General features: G+C 38.9%; 1 protein-coding gene across 2 annotated transcripts; it reads left to right on the top strand.

The window, feature by feature from the left end:
* The first annotated feature begins 35 nt into the window (after window positions 1–35).
* CGRRF1 (cell growth regulator with ring finger domain 1) lies at window positions 36–24126 on the top strand. Of its 2 annotated transcripts, XM_006096954.3 has the most exons (6): window positions 36–245; window positions 11511–11650; window positions 18600–18777; window positions 18923–19070; window positions 23143–23250; window positions 23458–24126. In XM_006096954.3, the coding sequence occupies exons 1-6, from the start codon at window positions 142–144 to the stop codon at window positions 23776–23778; spliced, it is 999 nt and encodes a 332-aa protein (XP_006097016.1). In that variant the 5' UTR covers window positions 36–141; the 3' UTR covers window positions 23779–24126. The 2 variants fall into 2 exon arrangements, with proteins under 2 accessions (XP_006097016.1, XP_006097017.1); XM_006096955.3 differs by lacking the exon at window positions 23143–23250.
* The last annotated feature ends 3061 nt before the right edge of the window (window positions 24127–27187 follow it).

The following is a 27187-nucleotide window of genomic DNA, read 5'->3' as shown; positions in this document are numbered from 1 at the left end:
TTACTTCCAGTGTATCAGAACCCCTGGCGAGTGCGGAAGTACAAAGTTTGTCCGCTGCGGGGCACCGTAGTGGCTTTACCCAGGGCGGAGCGGGCTGAGCTGGGCTGGGCGCTGGAGCCCAGTTCAGCTTTGGAGACCCCGATGGCTGCGGTGTTTTTGGTAACGCTCTACGAGTACTCGCCGCTTTTCTACATCGCGGTGGTCTTTACCTGCTTCATCGTGACCACCGGCCTGGTATTGGGATGGTAAGTGCCCCAGAGCTAAAGGCAAGGGAAGGAGGGGCAGCCAGACAGGGAGCCGGGTCGCGGCGAGCGTCTGGGGGCATGGAAGCAGGGAGGGCTGCGGCGCTGGAGCGCCTGGGGCTGTCGGGGAGCCGGTGACGAGGGTTCCAAATGGCTCCGCGAGAAAAGCTAGGTAGACACTGCACCTGCATGACTGCCCCGCATTACCTCCCGGTCCCCGCCGCTGCGGGCACACGGGGGTGGTGCCGGATTGAAGTATTTCACCCAGCTTTGTTTCTGGATAATAAAGCGTCCAGGAAGGGCCTGGTCGTGGATAGAGTACTTGTCCGCCAGCTTCTGCCCCAGATTGGGGCCTCCTGTGCCCCATGTCCAGTCCCCTGGGGCGCAGTGCACACACACGGACAGTAAACAAGGTTGATTGTTGTGCTTCTGAATTGAGCACTTGGCCTCAGGTAACTTGTAACAGAACTCCATTGTATCATGTTTAGAGAAGCCTCGCAGATAACAGCTAGTTGAGACCATTTTACTATATCCATTGATGAGAGAGATATGAGTTAGAATCTATAACTGTTAGATTTTGAAGAACGAGTGTTTTGAAAAATAAGTGGAGTAAAATATGTATGGTAGAGAATAGAAGGCATTCCCGAGAACACAACATGGGCTGAGGGGCAGAGGAAACATGTGTAAAATGAGTGAGGATTAACAAAAAAAATAAAATACCCTTTGATCACAATATATGTGCTTACTTTAAAGAAAGGACAGGAGCCCTTGTCATTTTCTGACAATGTGTGCTGTCTTTAGGATCTAAGCAGTTTTAACACTTTCACACTGCTCCCCACATTGTAGGCAGTAGAGCATAAAACTCCTTGTGTGTGGTGGAGGAAGATGAAGACCAATTTTACACAATTTGTTATTCTGGGCCCATCAGATTTTATTGCTATCGTTCTTCAAGAAGGTTTGTAATTGGAATTAGGAAGCTGTTGCCCAGTGAGAGAAGCAATGTTAACACAGGATTTTAAAATAACTACAATGTTAGTGTTATTCTCTTAAAGAAATGTAATTTTTCTTCACTAAAGAAAATAGGTGACTAGTTGATAATTGCATTATATCTTTACATTTTAATTTTCAATGTCCAACTAATGAGATATTTTAGCTATCTGTCTTTAGTAGTATTGGGAAGAGGAAAATGAGTGAAGATCCTATTGGTAATGATAGCAGCCTCTGTGTGTGAAGGGTAGCCAGGAACCTAATGTTTGTAGTGGTTAAGAGACAGACTTTGGTATTAGACCTAGTTCAAATCCTGGCTCAGCCAAGTGTAAGATTTGGTTTGAAAACTTAATGATACTCTAGGTATGGTTTTTCAAAGGGAAAAAGCTAAGATAATTGTAGAACTTTTGGAATTCTGGGTGCGGGATGCTAAGGCCAGAGATTATGTTTGTGCTAGTCATTTTCATCCTGATTTGGGTCAAACCAGTCACTGATCTTGAGGCTAATCCAACTATTCTCTCCATCTGGGTTAGCTTTGTTCATCTAGATACATTTTTTACTAGCATTTATTTGCTAACCTAAGCCAAGGTCACAGATGCATTGAGTAGAAACAATGAAAACCATCTAGATTTCATTAAAACAACTTTCTAATAGTACCGCAGGCAGAAGGTAAATCCATTAATCCACTATGCTCTTCACCCTTGTCATTTTTTTTAACCTCTCATAATATAATCCCTAGTGGTCATCTGTCTTCTCGCTCATGGTTTTTACCTCAGTACAGCTCTGAGTTTCCTTCCCATTGCTTCTTTCCACCGTTCTCCTTGTCCAGCTGCACTGTGTGGGAGTGGAAAAGAACAGGAACTTCTGATTATTGGAATCTCAATAGCAATAGTAAAGAATCATGCAACTAGAAGTATGGTGTTTCTATTTAACTACACGGTGGGTTCTGTGAACCCTAGTAGCTCACATTTATTAAACTTCTGCTATTTGCCATGCACTGTGCAGAAAAAACACACACAGTTTTAACAGTTTTTAACAGTTTCAAAAAATCAGAAAGCCTAACTCTAGCTACTCCCTGACTATGGGTTATTAAGATACTAGAGGCCCGGTGGCCCGGTGCACGAAATTCATGCCCAGTAGGGTCCCTATGCCTGGCTGGCGATCAGGGCCGATTGGGGACTTCCTTCCTATGGCTGCTGGCTGCTGGGGCCTTCCTTCATTCCGCGCCGCCCCCTGGTGGTCAGTCATAGCTAGCTGTCGAATTCCCGGTCAGTCGAACTCCTGAGGGGACAATTTGCATTTTAGCCTTTTATTATATAGAATTGTCTCTTGGCTTGATATCACCATTATTGTACTCTGCGTTGTGAATCTGAGGCAGAACCTCTAAACCTCATTTCTTCTTTGCTAGCTGGCTGCCCATGAGGCTTTGCCAATAGGGGAGGGAGAATGGAAGGCTAGAGGACAAGAGGACTTGCACTTCCTGTTTGATTCTTTTTCTTGTTTGTCTCACCACAGCAATAGTGCCTCACTCTGGCACTAACAGTCATTCCCAGTTTTTCCAGTTCAAGGTTTCCCACTTTCTTAGAACCAGCCTCATTGCAAACCTTCAAAGATATCAATACCCTTTCCTCAGATCTGAGTCCTAGCTCTATGGGGGTCCTTCCTCCAAATTTCTAGGCTCTAGTAACTCTTTTTTCTCTGTTCCTTATCCTAAGAGTGATCGTTGCTTCCTATTATTAGTACTTTTTTGATACTCAGTGTCCCTCTTTTGCCTTTTCAGTTCTTTAAAATCTGGCTAACATTTTTTTGTGTTAAACTAGAGGCCTGGTGCATGGATTCATGCACCCGTGGGCGTCCCTCGACCTGGCTTACAGGGATCAGGCTGAAACCAGCTCTCCGACATCCCCCAAGGGGTCCCGGATTGCGAGAGCGCAGTTCTCGGGTGATGCACCCCAGAATCAGGCTCTCTCTCTCTTCTCTGGTTCCAGTGCGTCACCCGAGAACCACAGCTGCCAAGTCACTGCAGCTCAACAGCTCCTACATTGAGCGTCTGCCACCTGGTGGTCAGTGTGCATCATAGCTACTGGTCAGACGGTCAAACGGTCGGCTGGTCACTTAGGCTTTTATATATAGAGATTATCTCTGTTAAAATTACTGGTGTAATTTTGGTCTCCTGACTAGACTGATAAAAATGTTGATAAATTATTACTAAAAATGGGATCCTGGGGAAAGGGGGCCTCAGAGATGGGGTTGGAGATTGGTATGGTCATTTCTTCAGCTCCTTGCCAATACATGGCATACATTGGCATCACAGTTAATAAAATCACTCACTACTTTTGAGTGATTATGAAACAACTAAAGGCCTGATGCACGAAATTTGTACAAGGGGCTTGGCCCTCACAGCCCTGGCTGCCTCGTGCACCCACCTCTCTGCTTCCCACCCACTGGTCGTTCTGGAAGGTCATTCTAATTAGCGTATCAGCTCTTTATTATATAGGATGATTTCTGAAGCAAGTGCTTTGGGGCAGTGGTCGCCAGCTGGTGGTCCATGTGTGGCTAACGCACTTGACCAATATGGCAGTAATGATGTCTATACGGACTGAGGGATGGGTGGGATGGATACTTCTGAGATCACTAGAGCACTTACAGGGGGAAAAGCACACAGACAAACTCAGGTCTTTTAACTCTCAGATCAAGTCTTAGAGAATGAGAGAATTTCTTTGATTCTAAAGCACTTTATCAGAGCCCCTGAGCTAAAAATTGAACACAGCTTTAATTGTGCTGGTAATAGCATTGCACAGTCCTGTAGAAATCTCACTTAGGACACCGATTAGAAAGAAGTGGAGCCCTGAAACTTGGAATGGGAACATCGAAATAGACTTGAGCATCTGGAAACCCCACGTCACTCTGAGCCTTCCTTGTTGGTGGAAGCAGCCTGCTCTCCATGTCTGAGAAGACTAGCCTTCCCGTGTTTTATAATAATCTCGCCTAGGGCAGTTGCTTTGCATGAAGCACTGAGAAATATATTACTGAGGGGAGACTTATCCTTGGAAATCTCTGGCACCTGCCTTCTCTAGGCTATTTATGATGGTGAGAGATGCTGCCCTTAGGGCAGACTTACTGACTTAAAGTCTAGTGGCAACACATAACCACAGAAGTCAAGGTGGACATGTTCCATAATGGGTAAGGGAAGACAAAGCAGAAAATGTTTCGGCCTGCAGGGATCTTTGGCAGTGCGTAATGGATTACAATGTCCCTGGGAATAAAATAGATGGTGGCTTACTAAATGCTACATGAACTGCATAAAAGGAAAAACTCCAGGTCTGGAGCCAGAGATCTGACTTGGGTCACAACAATGGAGAGTGTGACCTTTCACCCAGTTTCCAGGTCTAAACCAATCCATAGACTGGGAGCTTCTGATTGAAGGGGAGGTCAGGTCCCCTTGGGGAAGGACCCTATGTCCTGTAGTACTCCACAAAGATATACTGTAAGTCGACCTTTCTCAAAGGCTATTGTCTCTCAGCAAATATGCTCTTCTCTACTCTGCTTTATGATACTGGGGCTGGGACTTTGCAAACCACATTTCTCTTGTGCTAGTTCCATATCTTCTTTCTTCTTCCTCCTCAGTTCCTCTTCTTCCTCCAGCCTTCCGGTCTCTTTTTTAAAAATTTGCTCCCCTTTCCTGGTCTACATATTTGCAACATTGGCCTTCACCCTGGCAGTGACAGTTGCCCCAAGTTGCAGCAGGTTTTTTTTTTAGCTTATTTTTTCTCATATCTAGGACCAGCCTTATGGCATTCCTTCAGAGATATCAGCACCAGCTGGCCAGAACTGCTACCAAAACAGTCTGTGTCCTAGCTTCGGGGGGATCCCTTCTCTAAGTTTCTAACTTGTAATAATTCCCACTCTTTCCTTTATTTCTCCAACCCTAAGACAGGAATACAAAAACATCTGAGATAGTAATTGAGACATATAGCAGTATTAGGACATAATTCAGATAAGGCAGGGATGAAAAACCAAAGAGCAAAACCATTAACCTTAAAGGAAAAGGTTAATAACTTTGTGTTAAAATTAGGACACTGTTCATCAAAAGATACCATTATGAACTTGAAAAGGCAAGATGTAGAAGGGGTGAAGATAAATCCAACAAAGGGCTCATGTTCAGAATATATAAGGAATTTCTATCAATAAGAAAAATAAAGACCAGTAGAAAAATAGGGAAAGAACTTCACAAAGGAAGATATTCAAGTAGCAATAAACATAAGAAAAAGTGCACAACCTCACTAGTCATTAGGGAAATAGAAATTAAATCCATACTGCAATGCCACCATACATCTACTAGGATGGCCAAGGATATTCATTGCTGGTGGGAGTGGAAATTGATATCATCACATAGAATAGTTGTAAGCATTATCCACTAGAGTTGAAGAAGCACAGACGTTATGGCTGAGAAATTCCATCTCCAGGGTATACTTGACAAATGCATGTATGTGCACGGAGAGCCTTGTATGAAAATGTTTACATACACATATTCATAATGGCCAAAATATGACAACATAAATGTCCATTAAAATTAGAATGAATAAACTAAGTATGACATGTTTATACAAAAGAATATTATACAGCCACAAAAATACACTAAATATAGCTACATGGATGAGTCTTCAAGCAAAATGTTGTAAAATCTACATATATAAAAGCCTACGCGACGGTTCGACCATTTGACTGGTAGCTAATGACGCACACTGACCACCAGGGGACAGATGCTCAACTCACAGGCATGGAAACATGGAACAGTCTGATGACTATCAGAGAAGGGGGTAGGGGGAAAGGCAGGAAGAGATTAATCAAAGATCTTAAATGCATACTAGAGGCCTGGCTGCATGGATTTGTGCACCTGTGGGGTCCCTCGGCCTGGCCTGCAGGGATTGGGCCGAAACCGGCCGTCCGACATCCCCCGAGGGGTCCCGGATTGCAAGAGGCCCGGTGAACAAATCTGTGCACCAGGCCTCTAGTAGAAAATAAAAGTATACACAGCATACTTCCACTTACATATAAATTAAAAAACTAAAGTTATAGTAACAAGTCAATATAGTAGAGAGGGAAGGGGTAGTGCATGGGAGGTGACATAAGGAGACTTTCTGAGTACATTATTTTGATTTTTAAGCTGAATAACAATTACTTTGTAATTCACTGAACTATGTTTTGTGTACTTTTCTGAATGTATGTTATCCCTTACAGTAAAAGAAAGTTTACATAAGATAAAAAGGCTAAAGATTGAGCAAGATTCGTAATATCAATTCTAAAAGATGTATATGAGTTAAATCAAGGACCTTAGGATATTCGAAAATGTAGACCCAAGATTATGCATGAGGCAGAGAAATAAAAAATCTAGAGAGTTGAATTTCTTTTAATAATAGGTCAATTCTTGATGTGATGCTGGGCCAAGCAGCCTTGGATAACCATGCTTTCAGAGAAGCAACACTTTACATCTCTGATTGTTTGTTTCATTCTGCAGTGTATACAAAGCCAGATATGGTATATCTTCCTACAACAATGATTTTAAGTAAAGATTTGAGTAAATATTTTTATTTTAAAACCAGATACATCATGGAGAATATAAAGCATATTACAAAGGAATTTCATGTTGACAACAGGCTGCTTCCTGTTACTTTTTCAAAGCCCTGCCTTTTGGAGTTTCTGGCTCCTACATTTTTAAGGATTCTTTAATTGCAATTTTTAGGTACAACATGATAAAGTACCTGAAATACTATTCTTGAACCTACAGTAGAAATGGATACTATGAGATCTGGATTCTAGCTTTTAGTGTGGGTATAAGGAGCCAGACAGTGGGGGTAAAGAAAAATGGTGGAGGAAGGTAGGGAAAATTAAAATTATGAGGAAGAGGCCAGGGAATGTATGTATGTATCTTTTTAAAAATATATTTTCTTATTGACTTCAGAGAGGAAGAGAGAGGGAGAGAGAGAAACATCAGTGATGAGAATCATTGATCAGCTGCCTCCTGCATGTCCCACACTGGGGATAGAGTCCACAACCAGGCATATGCCCTGACAGCGAATCAAAACATGACCTGGTTTATAGGTTGACACTCAACCACTGAGGCACACTGGCCAGGCTAGAGTGCTTTTTCTTCATTTGCTTTTTTGTTTTGTTTTGTTTTTTTCCAATCCAAGGGATGAAGGAAAGCAGGGGAAGGTGTTATTCTATGGCTGTTATAGAAAGGTTATGTCTTGTGTCCTACCACTCCACATTCCTGACTGAACCTCTAAAAGACACTGGGGCAGTGGTGAGCAGTGGAGACAGAACCTATGGAGTAATTGACTCTGAGGATCAAAGAGGAGAAGTTTCTGGATTTTTTTTTTCTCTCTAGCCCAGTAGTTCTCAACCTTCCTAATGCCGCAACCCTTTAATACAGTTCCTCATGTTGTGGTGACCCCCAACCGTAAAATTATTTTCGTTGCTACTTCATAACTGTAATTTTGCTACTGTTATGAATTGTAATGTAAATATCTGATATGCAGGATGTGTTTTCATTGTTACAAATTGAACATAATTAAAGCATAGTGATTAATCATAAAAACAATATGTAATTATATATGTGTTTTCCGATGGTCTTAGGCGACCCCTGTGAAGGGGTCGTTCGACCCCCAAAGGGGGCATGACCCACAGGTTGGCGACCCACAGGTTGAGAACTTCTGCTCTAGCCCTCTGCCAGCTCCTAAGTCTATGCAATCATCAACATTATCATTGTTAGCACTTACGTTGTGCCTAGCCCTGTTATAAACTTTTACAAATGGGGTAACAGTTACACAGAGGTGGAGTGATTGCTTAAGGACACATTATGTGTCTTATTCCTGAATTTAGGAAGAAAGCAGTTCTTCAAGTATGAGGTTAACTGTACATTTTTTATTGCTGCCTTTTACCAGGTTAAGATCCTTTACATTCCTAATTTGCTGATGGTTTTTATCAGGAATGGACATTGGATTTTAGCTAGTGCTTTTTCTTCATGTATTGAGATAATCATATGTGGTTGGTTTTTTTTTACTCTGTTTTTTAATACGGTGAATTACATATAAATTTTTAATGTTATGCCAGGCCAACCTTGCGTTCCTGAGATAAACCTCACTTGGTCATGATGTATTTAATCTTTTTATATATTGTTGGATTTAATTTGCTAAGACTTTTTGCATCTATGTTCCTGAGTGATATTAGTCTGTAGTTTTCTTGTATGGTCTCTGCCCCTCCTCTGCATGTACATTAGCCTGCTTGAAGTTGTCCCTTACCTCACTGATATTTTGTTTTGTTGTTTTTCCCTCTGTGTTTCATATTATATACTTTCTGTTGCTAGATCTTCAAATTTACTAATATTTTGTTCTGTAATATCTAATTTGCTATTAATCCCATTTAGTGTATTTTTCATCTCAAACATTATATTTTTCATCTTCAGCAATGTATTTGGATCTTATAATCCATATCTCTGTATAAAATGCTCAATCTTTACTTATCTTCTTTAAAAAGTTTAGTTACAACAATTATTTTGATGTCCTTGTCCACTTATTCTGGTATCGGTATTGTGTCATTTTGGGGGATTTATTTCTATGATTAGTTTCTCCTCATTGTGGGTCATATTTTCCTGCTTCTTTGCATACCTGGTAATTTTTAATTGAACACTAAACATTGTGCATTTTACCTTATCTGATGCTGGATGTTTGTTTCCTTTTTTTTTTTAATTAAAGATTTTTTATTGATTTTTACAGAGAGAGGGAGGGAGAGAAACATCGATGTGAGAGAGTAACATTGATCGGCTGACTCCTGCACGCCCCCTACTGGGGATTGAGCCTGAAACGGGTGTACATGCCCAGACCAGGAATAGAACCAACCACCTTTCAGTGCACACGACAAGACCCAACCAACTGAGCCACACTGGCCAGGGCTGATGTAGATGTTTCTATTCATATAAATATTCTTGAGCTTTGTTTTGGGATGCAGTTAACTTAATTGGAAACAATTTGATCTGTTGGATGCTTGCTTTTCAGCTTTTTTTAAAAAAAAATGTTTTTATTGATTTTAGAGGAAGGGAAAAGAGAAAACATGGAAGTGAGAGAGTAACATCAATCGGTTGCCTCCTGCACACCCCCTACCGGGGATTGAACCCACACAGGCATGTGCCCTGACCTGAGATTAAACTGGGGACCTCTTTTAACCATTTTACAATTACCTACACCCAGATTTATAGACAGCCCCCTTCCCTAGTAAAGGACCGGGTCTTAAAATGACAGTTCTGTCCCATATTGATATTGACCTAACCCAGTGATGGCGAACCTTTGACACGCATGTCAGAGGTGACACGCAAACTCATTTTTTTGGTTGATTTTTCTTTGTTAAATGGCATTTAAATATATAAAATAAATATCAAAAATATAAGTCTTTGTTTTATTATGGTTGCAAATATCAAAAAATTTCTATGTGACATGGCACCAGAGTTAAGTTAGGGTTTTTCAAAATGCTGACACGCCGAGCTCAAAAGGTTCGTCATCACTGACATAACCCAACGCCTGGATTCAAGTTGTGAACCTGGTTCTGGCCCTTGTCTTGAGTGGACAACTTGTATGTGAAGGCTTAGTTTCCATTGCCTACTGCCAGACTCAGAGCCCATCAAACCATGGCATAAGCCTTACTCATCACTTTATATTTTTTGCCCTTTTCAAATTTATGAAGATGTCTTTGAACCCAACTATGCCTCTTCTTTCCAACATTTTATTATTAAAATTTTCAAACATGCATACAATGAAAGAATTATACAGTAAACATGCATATGCCCATCATTTAGGTTCCAAATCAACCTTTTGCTATAATGTCTTTATTGCATGTCTGTCCTGATCCATCCATCCTTCTATCCACCCATCAGTCCATCTTATTTGTTGATCACTTTCAGAGTAACTTGTCTTCACCCACTTGTACTTTACTTTTGAAGTAGTATTTATAAACAATGAAATGTGCATATCTTAAGTGTTATCAAACACATCATCTATACGACTCAACCGTCTATCAAGATATAGAGTATTACCATCACCAGAGAAAGTTTCCTTATCGCTTTCCCAGTCAGCCCATACTCCTACACCCCAGAAGCAACCATTGTTTTGTTTTTTATTTCTACTCAATTACTTTTATGGACTCTAGAATTTCACTTTATGGAATCATAGCATGGGTTCTTTTGCGCAATATGTTGTTTTTGAGATTTATCCATATGGTCGTAGCAATAATTTATTCCTTTTCATTGCTGAGTTCTTCTGTTCCTTTGTTTAAACACAGTTTATTTGTTCATTTCAGCAGGGTCTTTTTGATTTTTCTTTTTCTTTTTATCTGTCACTACTAAGTATTTGGAGAGAAGAGAGTGCATCCAAGTATGAACCTCACTGCTTGCTTAATCTAAAGTCTCTTGGTTAAACTAATGTGTATTCATTTTCAGTTATTTTATTTAAATTGAGTAAACTTAGCTGCTTTCGAATTTTATAAATAATTGAATTTAGTCCTTTTCATTTTCCTCCTAAGTCTGTTCAGTATCACATTTTTACATGAACTTTAAAAGGAGAAAATATGCTATAAAATGAAGGGCTATCTTTGGTGTTTAAAAGTTCTCTTATCCCATAAATAATATCAAATAGTCTGCATATTAAATATGTATTTGTCGCCCTAGCCAGTTTGGCTGGTGGATAGAGTGTCAGCCTGCAGATTCATTTCCGGTTAAGGGCGCATACCTCGATTGTGGGCTTGATCCCCAGTAGGTCGTGTGCAGGAGGTAGCCAATCAGTGATTCTCTTTCATCATTGATGTTTATCTCTCTCTCTCTCTCTCTCTCTTTCTCCCCCTCTCCCTTCCTCTTTGAAATCAATAAAAATATATTTAAAAAATATATGTATTTGTCTATAATGCCATTTAAAAATTTAATAATTCTATCGTGCTTTTGCTCATAAATTAGGTACAATTTATAATCCATATACTTCTTTGTTATTAACAATAGAACTCTGTTTTCAAGAGTATGTCAGTTCAACCAGCTTAACAATATATTGCAGTTCTAGGGGACCTCTAATCTCTGTTATTTCTAGGTTAATTCTCAAATATAATGTAAATTGAGTAACTTAATCTCTTTTTCTGATATGTTAAGAGGATTAACTAATGAAGCATAACATAGTCTACATATAACATAAAGTTTCAACATTTGTTAAAATAATGTATTATTTTATTTTCACCTTTCTTCAGGTTTGGTTGGGATGTTCCAGTAATTCTGAGAAATTCTGAAGAGACCCAGTTCAAAACAAGAGTTTTCAAAAAGCAAATGAGACAAGTCAAGAATCCTTTTGGCTTAGAGATCGCTAATCCATCTTCAGCTTCGATTTCAAGTTGGTAGCTATTTTCCAAAGATTCTTCTCTCTTTCTCTGCCCCTGTTTTAGTGCTTTAATTTTCTTGTATTATTATTTATTAATTGTATTATTTTCCACATGAACAATTGTAAACCCATTTTTGCCCCACCTTGTATGTAGTATGCTACTGTTTATCTCACAGGAGAGTATATCCAAATACATGTGCTTATTTACACTTAAATGAAGTATCACAGGTGTTAATAAGAGAAGTCTTCGGTGCAGTGAGAAAGGTAAGAATGGTATAGTGTAAGTTCAGTTAATATAAGGTTGCTCACCTTCTGAAGAACAGCTGTCTGTTAGTCTGAAATTATGGCATTTTGGTCTAAAATTATTTTGGTAGATGGTAATAATAGATGGTAGTTGTTTGTTTCTGTACTTGGAAAACAAATTGTCTGTGAGCCTATCTAGGAGCCGGTGGAGTGAAAGAGAGGGGATTCTGGGCACAGACAAGACAGAAGAGTCAGGGAAGACTCAAATTCTTTGCTTGGGTCCTCCATAGCTGGGTCTTTTTACAGAGATGAGAAATACAGGAGGAAGCGGGTTTGGGAAGAAAGGTAATGAATTCAATTTTGAACTTCTGGACCTGTAAGTGCTTTTGTGACCGTTAAGCAGAGACATAGAGCATGCAGTTCTAGGTACAATTCTGTGGCTCTACCAGGTTCTCTGGACTGAGACCCTATCACCTTTTACGCTTGCTCACATTTCTGGTATCTTAAAAACAACCCTAAACTTTCTCAGCTCTTCATCTTATTCTAGCTACTGTCCTATTTCTCTTTTTCCATTCACACCCAGGCTTTTAAAATATATACATATATATTTTATTGATTTCAGAGAAGAAGGGAAAGGGAGAGAGAGAGAGAAAAACATCAATGATGAGAGAGAATCATTGATCAGCTGCCTCCTGCATGTGCCATACTGGAGATCAAGCCCACAACCTGGGCATATGCCCTGACCGGGAATCGGACCGTGACCTCCTGGTTCATAGGTCAGCGCTCAACCACTGAGCCACGCCAGCAAGGCCACAGCCAGGCTTCTTAAAAGTGATTTGCATTTGCCTTCTCTTAGCCTGCTTCCCTTTTACTCCTTGGAGCAGTGTAGTCTGATTTTTACCTGTATCCCTCTATTGAAATGGCTTTCCCCAAGATGACTAATTAGCACTTCTGCCCCCTACCCCTCACCCCTGGCAGTCATAAATTTACTGGGTACATTTTCAGGCCTCAGTTAGTGCTCTTTCTGTAGAGTTTAACAGAGTTGACCAGTCCTTCCTTGTTGACATCCTGCTCCCTTATCCTCTGTGAACTTTCTTGTCTAGTCATCTTCCTGCCTCTGACTTTCAGAATCACTTGTCAAAAATTAGTTACACTATCAACCTGAAGTAAATCTTGATTTACAATGAAGAAGTACAGTTTCTTATCTTCTTCCTTAGTTGTAAATACTATACTGTGTATGTGTGTGTATATAGGGTGTCCCAAAAATTGTATACACACACTTTGAAGGCAGTATTTATTAAAAAATAGTTCATTTTCAAACTTGAGCTATCAGCTGTTAAAGTGTGTATACATTTTTGGGGACACTCTGTATATATAATAACCCCTATGAATTGAAGGAAACTAAGGACCTTTTTTTTTTTTTTTTTTTTCACTAGTGGTAGATAAGGAGTTCATTCTGACATTTTTCATTTGGGAAAGCCAAATTTCAAGATATGACAGACAAGACTAGCTTATTTAGGAAACATGCCTGAATAAAATGTACAGAATAGGGTGGCTTGGTGATCTCTGACCTTTGTGGCCATGCACTTGGACCTGCTGTAATGTCACATCTGGCTCTTGAGCAGGACTGCCTGTAAAAAATTCTAGTACAAAGTGGTTCTCCTGCAGCATAGGTCCAAAGCCTGGAGACACTGAAAAAGTAAGAATGGATACATCGTGAGCAAACAAACACAGGACACTTGTGAACTAGAAAGTGTCAGGAAATTGATCAATCTGCCGTTATTAAGATAGAAATAGTCCTAAATAGCGCCTGCCCTGTAAATGTTGGAAGCTGGATCTCTCAGCTATGCCCAACACACTATATGCTAACCAACAATAGCGTTACTGAAGTACATGAAGAACATTTTAAATGTGTGTACTTATAGCGTGCTTATTGAAGTATTTTAATTTTTAAATACCAATGCATATTACTCATTATCTATCTTCTATGGGGAAATAAGGAGAAGAATTTTGGTGGGAATTCTTCTTTATTTGGCAGAATAAAATTCATTTGCTTAAACTGTGGAACGATGGGTGTCATTAAAGATGTCTAACCAAGATATTGAAATAATATTCTGAACAATAATTGTGATGTTTTAAAAAGTTATTTCTTTTGGTATATAAATAGTTCAAAAATCCAGGGCCTTGTTTGTTTGTTTTTTTGTTTTGATTTGTTTATTAAATCACTATACCCAAGGTGCCTGGCACATAGGGGAGGGACAGGGAACATATAGAGAACTGATTTACTTGAAAATTAACCAGAGAATCAGTTTTGTTTTTAATATCTTTTTATTGATTTCAGAAAGAAAGGTAGAGGGAGAGAGAGAGAGATAGAAACATCAATGATGAGAGAGAATCATTGATAGGCTGCCTCCTGCACACCCCCTACTGGGGATTGAGCCTGCAACCCAGGCATGTGCCCTTGACTAGAATCAAACTTGGGACCCTTCAGTCCGCAGGCTGACGCTCTATCCACTGAGTCACACCAGCTAGGGCTGGAGAATTAGTTTTAATCTTAGTCATTTAGTTCTGTTTACCAGAGGTGGGTTTTGGGGATTTGTTGTTGTTCTCTAATGATACTGTATTTGGATTTATGATGTTTCCATGTCCTCAATGTAGAGGTTTTAATGAAATTGAAAGTAGGTACTCAGGACATATTATTTGTGTTGTATTAATTCAATTCAGGGATTCTGCTGTCTTTTTGTAAACAGCTTTCTGGTATTTTGACTTATTCACCCTGGAAAGAGCCAATATAAGCAAAAGAGTTAAGCAAAATGACACACAGCATTTTTGGAGGAATTTTTGAGCTTCTATTCATTACGACCAAAATTTTCCTCTCCCAGTATTTTGGTTTCATCATCCTCGGGCAGGGGCTCCTTGTATATAGTTCCTCTCTCACAGAGACTTTTCTGTAGGAAGGTGTGTGGCTTTACTGCCCCCTTGTTTCACCTTTTATTAATGGCTCAACTCATTAGACTATAGCCCCAATTTTTTTTTCAATTTCTTGCAAGACCATCTTTTACACTGTCTCTTTATTTGGTTGTTACAGGTAGGCAGGTTGAGAGAAATCCTACCTAGGTTGCTTCACTTCATTTGGATTCTGAATTTTCTGGATTATGTCTATTTTCCAATTCTGTTAATGCTATTGATCTAAGATGTTATTGTGTACGCACTGAATTTTAGAAGACTAAAAAAATATAAGAATGGGAATTGATTATAAGGATCTTTGCAGAAGAAGTGATAAAAACTAAAGGGAGAATAGTTTTGTCTAAGGGCGTTTGAACCCTTAGTGTAAATCAATATATTCTCCTCAGTCCTAAGTTTATGAAAGATTGTGGAGGACAGAGTTTTATAGATTCTGTAATTCTTTTTCATTTGCTTGTGATATTAATATCAGAGACATATTAAAATCTGATTAATATCATTATCAGTAGTCTGTGACATGCCCCATTTTAGTCAAGTATACAAAGTCTATAAACAAGTTTTATTTAGCTCTGAATGTCTGGAACTCTGATTCTTTTTACAAAGCAGTTAGACTGATACTATGTATGTTGTGTAAAGCGGAGTTTGTTTTTTAAGGCTTATCTTTCCATTGTTCTTTCTTTAGTGTAAACAAACACATATTTTGGATATCCTCTCCTGTGAGATAAACAGTAGTATACTATATACAGAGTGGGGGAAAAATGGGTTTACAGTTGTTCATATGGAAAATAATACAATAAATAATAAATAATAATACAAGAATAAACTTTATTTCACGTATTCACAACTGTAAACCATCTTTTGCCCCACCCTGTGATATTTTCTACACCTTGCTTTTTTCATTTAATGGTATATTCTGAAGCTCATTCCACAGTAGTACTATATACAGATATTTTGGTATGCCTCAATTTTTTTGAAGAGCTTCCTAGTACTTCATTGGAGAGTATTCCATATTTTATTAATTTAATTCCTATTGATGAACATTTAGGTGTAGTACAGCATTTTGATATAACTAGTGCTACAATGAATAGCCTATTTATACATCTTTTTACATTTTTGCCAGTAATACTTTTCTGGGTTCTTCCCCCGCCCCCCCCCCCAACTTTTTTTGTAGGCTTTAAATTTTTTCCCCTTTCCCATCTACTTCCAACTTTTTTTTTCTTGCCTCACTTTGTGTGGTTCTAAAGTGACAGAGAAAATTATATATGATTTTTAATACATATATTTTAAATTTGTATTAATGGAGTGATTTTCTTCAGCTATTTAACAGCTAATTGAAAAATAAAGCTAATTGAATTAATACCTGATTGTTAGAATCATAAAAATGTGAAATCAAATCTGGTATCAATTATGTATGTAAAGTTTCTGTCAATTAAAATTTTTGCTTAACTGTGATTAGAAATTGCTCTATGTCACTGCTACTATACATACTCAGAATCTGACACTTTGTACTTAGTACAATATTTGGCATCCTGTGGATGATCTGGTTGTATTTGTGTATCTCCTTCCAACGCATTCTGATGATCACCTTTAAAAGTAGGTAATATATTAATCAGAATTCCTATTAGCAAGCAACAGAAATGACTCCAGTAAAAGGATATTGAGGGCGGAGGAATGGGGGACATCTGTAATACTGTCAACAATAAATAAATAAAATGGGGGGAGGGGAGGATATTGAATAGTATACAGACTTGCCAGTAGGTTTGGAAAGCCAGAATCAGAGACCAAGGTTGTTCAGTCAGGAACAATTGTCACTGAAAGTGACCGGGACCAAAGCAGATCTACCCTGGCATGATCTGGAATGTGTGGGTTCTTGACTTTGTGTAGGAAAAAGTTCACATGAGTCCAGATGATTTTGAGAGTACCTTTCTTAAAGTTGGGAGCAGTGAAACAAAGTATAGGCTTAAGATAGAAGAGCCAAGATCACAACAACAGGAGTGGGACTACACTGGGCTGCCTAGACTCAGGAAAGGAAGTCACAGTAACAGAATTGAGCCACTCTGGGCTGTTTGGATACAGGAAAGGAGGTCACAGTGACAAAATTGAGTCATGTGGGGCCGGGTGGATTCAGGAAACAAATTATAGTAACAGAAGTGAGCCATACTGGGCTGTGTGGACTCAGGAAAGAAAGACATAGAGGCAAAAAGAGGGCCCTTGGAGACAGTTGACAGGGTTAGCCCAGGACTAGTTGGCGCTGCCCATTGCTCACCTGATTGCAAGTTTCCTGGAAACCTTTCGAGCTTAGGGGAAAGAGAGTAAAAGGACATGCCTGAAGAAATGGTATGGGAGTGCTCAGGCGAGAGGACTGGGTCTTTTGTCTTAAGGTTTTTTATTTGTTTTCTAACGGGAATTTTAGGGGAGGTCTCAGGGGAGGGTCTCAATAGAATATTCAGCAGCTTTCCAGGTGTGTCCTTTAATATGCTGATGCATCAAAATGAGCCTGTAGGGGAGTTTGGGATCATTCTATGGTCAGTTCCACTGCTTTACTTTTATCTTGGATTTGTCTGACTCTAATTGTTTTTTTTTTTTTTTGTTATTTATTCCCCTTCCTTCATCCATTCTGGAGTTTGGGTGATTTAAGCTATTCTCTCTCTGGTTGGGGAGGAGAGGTATAAACCATCTGCTCCTAGGTGTCCTTGGTCAGGGAAGATAAGATCTTGTGATTTACTAGCGGGCTGTTAATTGCTCAGCCTTGTTTAACTATTTTGTCTCAGTTTCCCTCATTCCACTTGTCAAGGAATTTTCCCAGCTTCTTACTGTCCTGCCTCACAATGACCAAAAACGTTTCCTTTTTATTTAGCAAGTACACCCCTGCCGCTGAGCACTAGACGTTGCAGCTTGCGCTGCCGACAATGTGAGGCACTGGATGTTGCTGCCTTTGAACTTATTGCTACAAGGGAGGGGGAAAATCGCATAGGTGGCATATAGTAAATCCATAAGTAAGTAGATAAAACTGTATATTATAATTTGTCCATTTATAATTTATATGCCCCCTTAATCGGCTTTACTCAAATCATAATATCTTTTATTATGCTGAAAGCAAACAAAGAGGACATCACTATTAAACTTCCATGTTTTGGAATCCCCACTCTTTCCTCAGGATATTTTGCATATTACATGGGACATTAACTTTGTGACAAGAATGTATATTAATGTTGTCAGTGTGTATATTGATATTAGTAAAGCTCAATTTCTTTTTAATATTTGTCCTACTCCAGTGATCATCTTGTGGGGCCACAGGTGGTGTGTATCCACTTTCAGAGAGAGCTCTGCTGCTTGTAGTTACAAGGTTGTGCGGATCTACTTTTGGAAACAGCTCGGCTATTTCCTTTTTTAGGATTGTAGACACTATTAGAGCGGTAGGCTACCAATAGTGAACTGTATTGCAGTTTGTAAAATCTTTGTGGGAAAAGTCTTGAAGTCACCAAAAACATTAAATTGATCACTTCCAAGCATAAATGTATAAATAATCAGGTTTACTGGTAGTGCTTCAAAATTGTGTAGACACTGAGGTTTTTTATATCTCCTGTTTTAGAGACCAGTTCCTTCGTTTATAGGCACATACCCTTTAATGAGTTCCTTTAACTGCCAGCAGCCTGGCCAGCATCCAAAAAGAAGCTTTTATTACTCCCTATGTATAATTGTACTAGAAATTACGTCAGGTAATTTTCTTCTCTGTCTTATTTGTTTTTTACAGCTGGCATAACTTTGACAACAGATTGCCTTGAAGATAGCCTCCTCACATGCTACTGGGGGTGCAGTGTTCAAAAATTGTACGAGGCTCTGCAGAAGCACGTTTATTGCTTCCGAATAAGCACTCCCCAAGCACTGGAAGATGCTTTGTATAGCGAATATCTCCATCGAGAACAGTATTTGTATCCTTTATCTTATATCTATCAGGACATGAGAATTTTAGACATTAGACTTTTTATGGATGAAGTGTTGCTAAGTTACGATCCCCTTTGGTATTTTATTGTATTTTTGCTTATAGTGACAATTTACCTTTACATTTTCAAAAAGTATTAAAAAGGACAGCAAAGAAGAAATATATTGCCAGTTACCAAAGGATACTAACATTGAAGACTTTGGGACAGTGCCCAGATCTCGCTATCCATTGGTAGCACTGTTGACCCTGGCTGATGAGGATGACCGGGAAATTTATGATATTGTAAGTAATTTTAAAGTTTTGGAAGCATTACTTTTAAGTGATTTGGATAATAGGTCTTAATTATTTGGTGATGTAGAAAAAGTATTTTGATTTCTGAGGGTATACATTTGACCTGATCACATTCCCCCCCCCCCCCCCAAAATAAATAAATAAATACATGGGAAATACATTGGTATGATTTTTATACATGTAACAGTTCCTTTAGAGTACGACTTTTTTTCCCATATGGGTTACAAGAATATGATTTTATTTAGAAAATAAAAGCTATATTATGTTTGAATTAAGTTAATTTCATCATTCTGTCATGTTTGCTGCATAGAAAAGTCTGTTGGGAGACATATTTATTTTTAACATTTTTTTGAGCACTGAATAAATGAGCATTGTAGTAGTGAAACAAAATTCTCAATTTTAAGACAGTACCCACTCTTTTCTTTGCATGTTTACAGTCATCTTGTTTTCATTATAGTATCTGCTGCATCTACATCTTATATATGTTTGGTCCCTATATTTTCAGTAATTATAGTGATAATTACCTTTCTCATTATATACTAATTACTTCTTTAGTCTGGTAGTTTATCCCTATTAGGAAGATAAAAGCATCTTAGGGAGCTAAGACCTGAGCCTTGACAATCCTCTAAGTATGGTAGAAGCTTATACATGAAATAAAGTTGGTGAAATAGTATCATGGTAAGAGTGCCCTTATACGCAATTTACTACTTTTCTGAAGTGCATGATATAGATATGTTCATTAATAAAGAAATGGTAGCATCTTTATGGCACTTTGTAATATATTAACTTATTAAGTAACATTAACTTATTTATTTCTTCTAACAACATTGTGTTAGGCAAATATCCTTCTTAAAAGGACTGAAACAGAGTTGGTAGAAAAATCCCAGTCATTCAGGAAATAAGAGATGGGCTTGACCCTGAACCTGTGTAGTTCTTTGCCAGTAGCCCTTCCTCCCTTTCTTTTTTACAGGAATATCTTTCTGAAACAAGTGTGCATTGAGCTTTGGAAGGTAGACCCTTATTGGGAAATGTAGACCCTGTTCATATGCAGTTAAGCCAATCTAAGTTTTTGGGTTTTAACCTTATCAAATTGAAGTTCCATTGAGCTGAAATCAGCTTGTTTTTTTCCAAATAAAAGACATACCAACAGCAGTTATTTTCAGAATCTGGCACCGTGCCTTAAACACAGTAGGTGCTCAATACATTTAATCAGTGTGGGAAAAGTCATACCAAGCAGTGTTGGTGAGCTTCATAGAGCTCGGCAGCAGAACTCCTTAGTTGCATGTGCATGAGGAAGTGTATATGAGAGATCTTCTGGTTTCTCCCCCACCCCCTTTTCAATTGAAGATAAATAAGACCTATTAGGTTGGTGTTTCATACCCCTGCCTTCCTGATCTCTTCTAAGCTCCCCTAGTTCTTTCCTTTTATTGCAAAAAAGGGTCAGTTCTCAGTCACCTTCCTCCCAGCTTCTCCTTTGGTTCCTTTCCTTCTCACTGGGTTGGTGCTTTCTATCTACGTGAGGTACCGATAGTCTTTGTTTTCTAACTTTTCTTCCTCCATCTAAATAGAAAAGGATTTGGTGTGTGCATGATAAAACATACATATAACTTAAATGCTGTTTTAACCACTTTCCAGTGTACAATGGCATTATAAGTAGGGAAAGATTTGCTTATCAGGTCCCTGACCCAATTGGAATGAAGATTCCAGGGCCCTGCTGTGGCTGTGGGCGGCTTATTCCCACAGGGGCGCCTGAGCCCTGGCCCTGAAGTGTTAACAGCTATTTTCTTTGCCTATGTTTCCCTGCCTTGGTCCTTCTCTGTGTTTTTTATCAGCAGGCTCTCCCCCTTTTTCCCTATTAAATCTTGTTTCTCCCATCTCTTATCTCTCAGATTGGGCCTAATGGTAGAACTAAAGTATAATTGTTAGTATATTTTATAATAATGTTCTCTGTTCTTTTTTGTTTGTTTTTCTTGTTACTCCTCACCTACGGATATTTTTTTTTCACTTTTTTTTTTTATTTTTCGCTAAAAGTATTACGGATATTTTTTCTATTGCTTTTCAGAGAGAGTAGAAGGGAGTGAGGAAGTAGGAGAGAGAGAGAAGGAGAGAGAGGGAGAGGGAGAGGAACATCGATGTGAGAAAGACACATTGACTGATATCCTCCCTCATGTGCCCTGACCGGGGGCAGGGAGCAAACCCACAACCCAGGTACGTGCCCTTGACCTGGAAACAAACTCCCGACCCTTTGGTTTCAGACTGACACTCTAACTACTGAGCAATACCAGCCAGGGCATGTTCTCTGTTTTTAATTTTAAAAGCAAACTGAGCATTTCATAATTCTTTTTCATAAATGGTTTTTCAGTATTTTATCTGGGAATCAGAGACTCTAAATCTAAAAAAAGAAAATTAAACTCTCCCATTCCTATTGTAACAGTAAAAATTACATTTAGATAATATAGCTAGTCATTAGTTTGTTATTGTAAGTAGATAAAGGAAAGCAGGGATTGTTATTGCAAGATTTTGGCTTAAAAACTTTTTCATTTTTACATAATTATATCAGTTTGTTTTTTATATTACTCATAGAATATATGCTTATGGCAGGAAATAACATTAGAAAATCTAGATAAGCCAAAAGAAAAAAGTATAATCACTTTTATTCTATCATCCAAATATAACCACTGTGAATATTTGTATCTTTCCAGATCTTTATATATGTAATTTGTTGTTGTTGTTATTAATTTTCATCTGAGGATATTTTTTCCATTGATTTTTAGAAAGAGTGGGAGAGAGGGAAGGAGGGGGAGGGGGAGAGAGACAGGGAGAGAAACATCAATGTGAGAGCATAATATTGATTGGCTGCCTCCTGCACACCCCTGACCAGGTATGTGCCCTGACCAGGAATCAAACTAGCAACCCTTTGGTCATAGGATGACACCCAACCAACTGAGCCACACCAGCCAGGGCTGAAATTTTTTTTTTTTTTTAACATTTCCACCATATATGAGTGTGATTATTACTCCATAGAGTGTATTGACAAGCTTTTGAATTTTTGTTAATCTGATGTGTGAGAAATATCTCAGTAAATTTTTGATTTGCATTTATCATGTTGTGAGTAAATTGAACATCTTTTAATATGGCTAAGGACCATGATTATATCTTTTGTGAATTGTCTATTCATGTCTTTTGCCCATTTTTCTATGGGATATTTGGTTACTTTCTCTTCATTTTTTAAAGTTGTTCATAAGTTAGGGATATTAGCCCTTAGTCTGTGATATACATTGCGAATATTTTATTCCAGCTTGCTAATATGTCTTTTAACTTTGCTTATGGTGCTTTTTTATTATGCAGGTTTTTAATTTTCATATAGTCAAATTGATCTGCCTCTAGGTTTGAGTTATAGTTAGAAAGTCTTTCCTTACATTGAGACTAGAAAGAAATGCACATTTTTCTACTAGTATTCGTATAGTTTTATTTTTTTACAATTAGATTTCTTATGCTTTTGGAGTTTATTCTTGTGTATGGTATGAGGAGTACATCTAATCTTTGTTTTTCCAAGTAGCTATTCAGTTGTCCTAATATTTTTTATTAAAAAGACTCGCTTTGCCAGTGATTTGAAATGCCATTTTTATCATATTTGTATATATGATTTCTGGACGGTTTATTCTGTTTCAGACACCTGTCTATCCATGTGCTAGTACCACACTGTTTTAACTCTAGAGGCATGGTAGTATGTTTTAATATCTGACTGTGCTTAATATCCTCTCCCCCATAGCTTTCTTTTCAGTATTTTCCCAGCTGTTCTTATATGTTATTTTCTCATATTGAGAATTTTAGAGTCAACTCAGCTATTTTGTTGGGATCACATTAAATTTGTAAACTAGTATAATTTTAAAAACTCGGGAAAAAATGTGTCAATAACTGGTTTCTCTATAGTGACTGATTTGAATAAATTATTGTAAGTTTTCTAATTTATCAGCTTATTTTTGTTTGAGACATATTTTCACATATCTGTGAAATAATATAAAGAGGTTAAGTACTGACTGGTGTTCAATTTTTATTTTAGATTTCCATGGTGTCAGTAATTCATATTCCTGATAAAACTTATAAACTGTCCTGTAGAATATTATGTCAATATTTACTCCCGACTCAAGGTCAATTTCATGATCTTAAGGTAAGTTGTACCCTTGTAGTCTTATCTTTGTTTCTCATTTGCAGTTTCAAAGAATGACCATTTATCAAGGGATATATTTTTACAGTTAGTTCCCATAGAAGTTAGCTATTATTTGCTAGCTCATAAATTTTGAGCATCTCTTATGACCCTCTGAAGAGTAATTGACATTTGTAATTATCTTTAAACTTGTTTCTTTGATTTTTTCAGCAACTTTTCATGTCTGCAAATAATAATGCCACTCCTTCCAGCAATTCCTCTCCAGAAGGTGAAAGCACAGACCGCAGCTTGTTGGAAAAGGCTGGACTTTCTGAAAGTGAAGTAGAGCCTCCGGAGGAGAGTAGCAAGGACTGCGTTGTTTGCCAGAACGGGACCGTGAACTGGGTGCTGCTGCCCTGCAGGCACACGTGCTTGTGCGACGGCTGTGTGAGGTATTTCCAGCGGTGCCCCATGTGCAGGCAGTTCGTTCAGGAGTCGTTTGCACTTCGCAGTCAGAAGGAGCAAGATAAAGACAAACTGAAAACTCTCTGAGGATGTTGTTGCAACTGAAAAGTACAATTACCACTCAAGATGCAGAAATTTGGTTCTTGGAATTAATCATAACATGGAATGTACGGTGTTGACTGTCAATGACAATTCTATTTTAACTTCATATTTGTACGGTACCTGGATGATGAAACTTAATTATTCCGTCCTGTTCCATATGGTAAATGCTGGAATACCATCTGTGTTATACATAAAAATGCATTCAGCTCTTGAGAAGAAAGCAAATGTCTGGCCTTTTATCAGCTATGGGATATCATGTAATATTAATTAGAAAATTTCCAAAAAAGCAATCCATCTAAAATTTGAGTAAGTAAAAGTCTTTTTCTGAATGTTTTTCCTTTGCCATAATTTAGGGTGCAATTGGGGAAAAATTGAATTCTTAAAGTAATTGTATGTTCCTCAGTTTACAGAGGAGTTGGAAAGGGCTTCTAACTTTAAGTCCTTTCCTGAAATAGCAGTTTTTATAAATATCCATCTGCTTGGTTTCTAATTTTTAAATATAGCTTCTTAAATTATAAATGCAAGATACAATTCTTGACTGTTCTCAGTGTGTCCTAGATTGAAATGATGCTCATTTATAGGAAGCACATATATAAAACAAGAATAATAACATTTCTCGGATAATTAAATTTACTGCCAAATAGGATTAGATTAGCAGGCTGTGGCCTACCAGGGAAGATCTGTGAGACTCTCAGTGCCTTACCTTAGGTTTCCTCCTGAACAGCAAATCATCCAAAACTGGAGGGATTTAGAGCCAGAGAAACCACTAACAGAAACACATGACTATTTTCTTCTAGTGTGTTTTTATTACAAACTAGGGGCCCAGTGCATGAATTTGTGCACTTTGAAAGGAACTGTGGGCCGCGAGGCTGCTGTGGGCACAGGGTCAGGTCTCGGCCTATCTTCCGTGCCCCCACCCGGCCTCTCCCGCCACAGCTCCCAGTCCCCTGTCTGCCGGCAGCCCTGCTCCCGCCACCGCCGCTCACATGCGCTAATGGCGCTGGCCCCACTCACACCTGCTGATGGCGCCGAGCGATTGGGGCCAGCGCCAGCAGCGGGTGCAAGCGGTGGCTGCTGCCCCAATCGCCCCTCAGGAGCAGGGAGAGGTGCAGAACCCCTCCGGGGCAATCGGGGCCGGCAGCCACTGCTCGCACCCGCTGACAGCGCTGAGCAATCGGGACTGGGATGGCACCGGATGCTGGCAGCGGGTGCGGCTGCGGGTATGAATGGGGCCGGCGCTGGCAGTGGGTGTGAGAAGGGCCGTTGCCGGCAGTAGGTGCAAGAGGTGGCTGCCGGCCCCAGTTGCCCCTTAGGAGCAGGGGGAGGTGGAGAATGGTAAATTACTTTGTTTATTCTTTGTTATATGCTTGGAAGAGTTGAGGAACCTGATGGGCAAAAAGGCCCATCCCCCACTCTTTCTAAGATGACTAAGAAGAAAAAGGTAAATCAGAGTTTCCTGTGTCTTCAGCAGAAATTGCATTCAACTCACCAAGAAATCAGATCATAGCAAATAAACTGTGACATTCAGGGAGAATTTTAAGTCTTTTTCATCTTGCTTGTATTAAGAATAATGCCTTATCGTTGTGTTAGTGTTTTTACATAATATCATTTCAGTCTAATCAAATACAGCACTCTCAAAAAGACATTACCTAATCTCCATTCTATAAACCAAATCAAACTTTTATCTGCATTCAACAGCTATGTAATAAATACCTTCTTGGGGCCAGATACCTTTGAGGAGTCTGGGCTACAAAGAATCAGGAAAACTCCTGGCCTTAAAGTATTTGTGCCTAAAAGGAGTATTGGTAGCTTATTAGGAGCACATCCCACCTCAGATATTCCTAAGGCCTGTTCTGACCCTGCCACCGGAAGCAGGGCGGTCAGAAGCCACAGCCCCTCTGTGGTTAGCGACCAGTATAACCGTTCATCTGAGAACTCACTTTCTGGTGTAAATTGGGGAATATTCAGAGATCACTTCCTCCATCCCAGCCATCCTGCTTCCCTTTACAGATCTGTTTGTACCTAAACTGTCCACCTGTACTCTTACTCCATTTTTCAAAACTTTTTATTGTGGTAAAGTATAGCATAAAATTTACCATTTTAACCATTCTGAAGTGTACAATTCAATGATATGAAGTACATTCATATTGGTGTATAACCATCACCATTATCCATCTTCAGAATTTTTTCATCAACCCAAACTGAAACTCTATACCCATCAAATAATAACTCCTCACTACCCCTCCCTTTCCCCTGGTAACCACCAGTATTCTTCTGTATTTATGAACTTGACTCTTCTAGGTACCTCATTTATATGGAATCATACAGTATTAGTCCTTTTCTCTCTGGCTTATTTCGCTGAGTATAATATTTTCAAGGTTTATGCTGTAGCATGTATCAGAATTTCTTTTTAAGGCTGAATATTATTCTATTGTGTAAATATAGCACATTTGTTTATTCACCCATCATTTTTCATAACTTAAAGATGACTTGCCCTTAGCTTCTCTTGCTGCAGTTGAAAGAATTATTTTTCCTGCCCTCGGAAATCTGAGGGATTTGGTAGGTAGTCAAGTAAAAACAAGCAAACTGACTTTTAGAGGCTTATGCCAGAATTTTCCAATAACAATGAATAGTGACTTTGTGCAAGAATGTCAACAAAAACATTGCATTTGAATGTATTATTAGACAAAATAGTTGGTTTATATCGATTAGTTGTTAGTTTCCAAAAATACAAGCAGGAATGCCAAATAAACAGGTGAATATAGTAATATGAAGTTCAGGGGAGAGGTCTGGCTGAAGTTATACATTTGGGAGTCGTCATTGTGGTATTTAAAGCCATAAGTCTGCATGAGATCGCCAAGGGAGTGAGCACAGACTGGGGAAGACCAGCATTCCGGGAGACTGGGAGAAACCAGTAGATTGAGAAGACTGAGATAGGAAGAAAACCAGAAGAGTGGTCTTTACAAACCATCTCAAAACAGAGTGGTATAAAACAACCACTTTTATTTTGCTCACAGAATCTGTGTTCAGATATTGGGATAGGATGTAGCGGGGTCGGGCCTACCTGGGATTCAAATGACAGATTGACTCAGAGGGCTAAAGGCTTCTTCACTCATGTATTTGGTGTGTGGGCTGTGGAGACTCAAAAGCTGGGCTGAGCTAGGACAACATGTGGCCTCTCCATGTGGCTTGGTCTTTGTCACAGCCTGATGGTCTCAGGTTAGTCAGTTTCTTACTAGTAAGTGGGGGCTCAGGATTCCAAGAGCAAGTGTTCTAGGGAACAAGGCAACAGCTGCATGGCCTTTTTTTGTTTTGTCTTTTTCTTTTTACCAGCTTAATGGAGATGCAGTTTACATACCATACAATTTCCCATTCAAAATGTACCACTCAATAG

The sequence above is a fragment of the Myotis lucifugus genome, unplaced genomic scaffold (genome assembly GCF_000147115.1).
Source record: "Myotis lucifugus unplaced genomic scaffold, Myoluc2.0 scaffold_191, whole genome shotgun sequence".
NCBI lineage: Eukaryota > Metazoa > Chordata > Mammalia > Chiroptera > Vespertilionidae > Myotis > Myotis lucifugus.
The sequence above is the reverse complement of the archived record's forward strand: the minus strand, read 5'-3'. Positions and strand labels throughout refer to the sequence as shown.

Bases quoted from the DNA above. Each gene is read 5' to 3' on its own strand.
- CGRRF1 (XM_006096954.3), top strand. From the start codon at position 142: ATGGCTGCGGTGTTTTTGGTAACGCTCTACGAGTACTCGCCGCTTTTC. The intron at 11,651-18,599 runs GTTGGTAGCTAT...TGTTTTTTACAG, and splicing joins ATCTTCAGCTTCGATTTCAA to CTGGCATAACTTTGACAACA. The intron at 23,251-23,457 runs GTAAGTTGTACC...TGATTTTTTCAG, and splicing joins GTCAATTTCATGATCTTAAG to CAACTTTTCATGTCTGCAAA.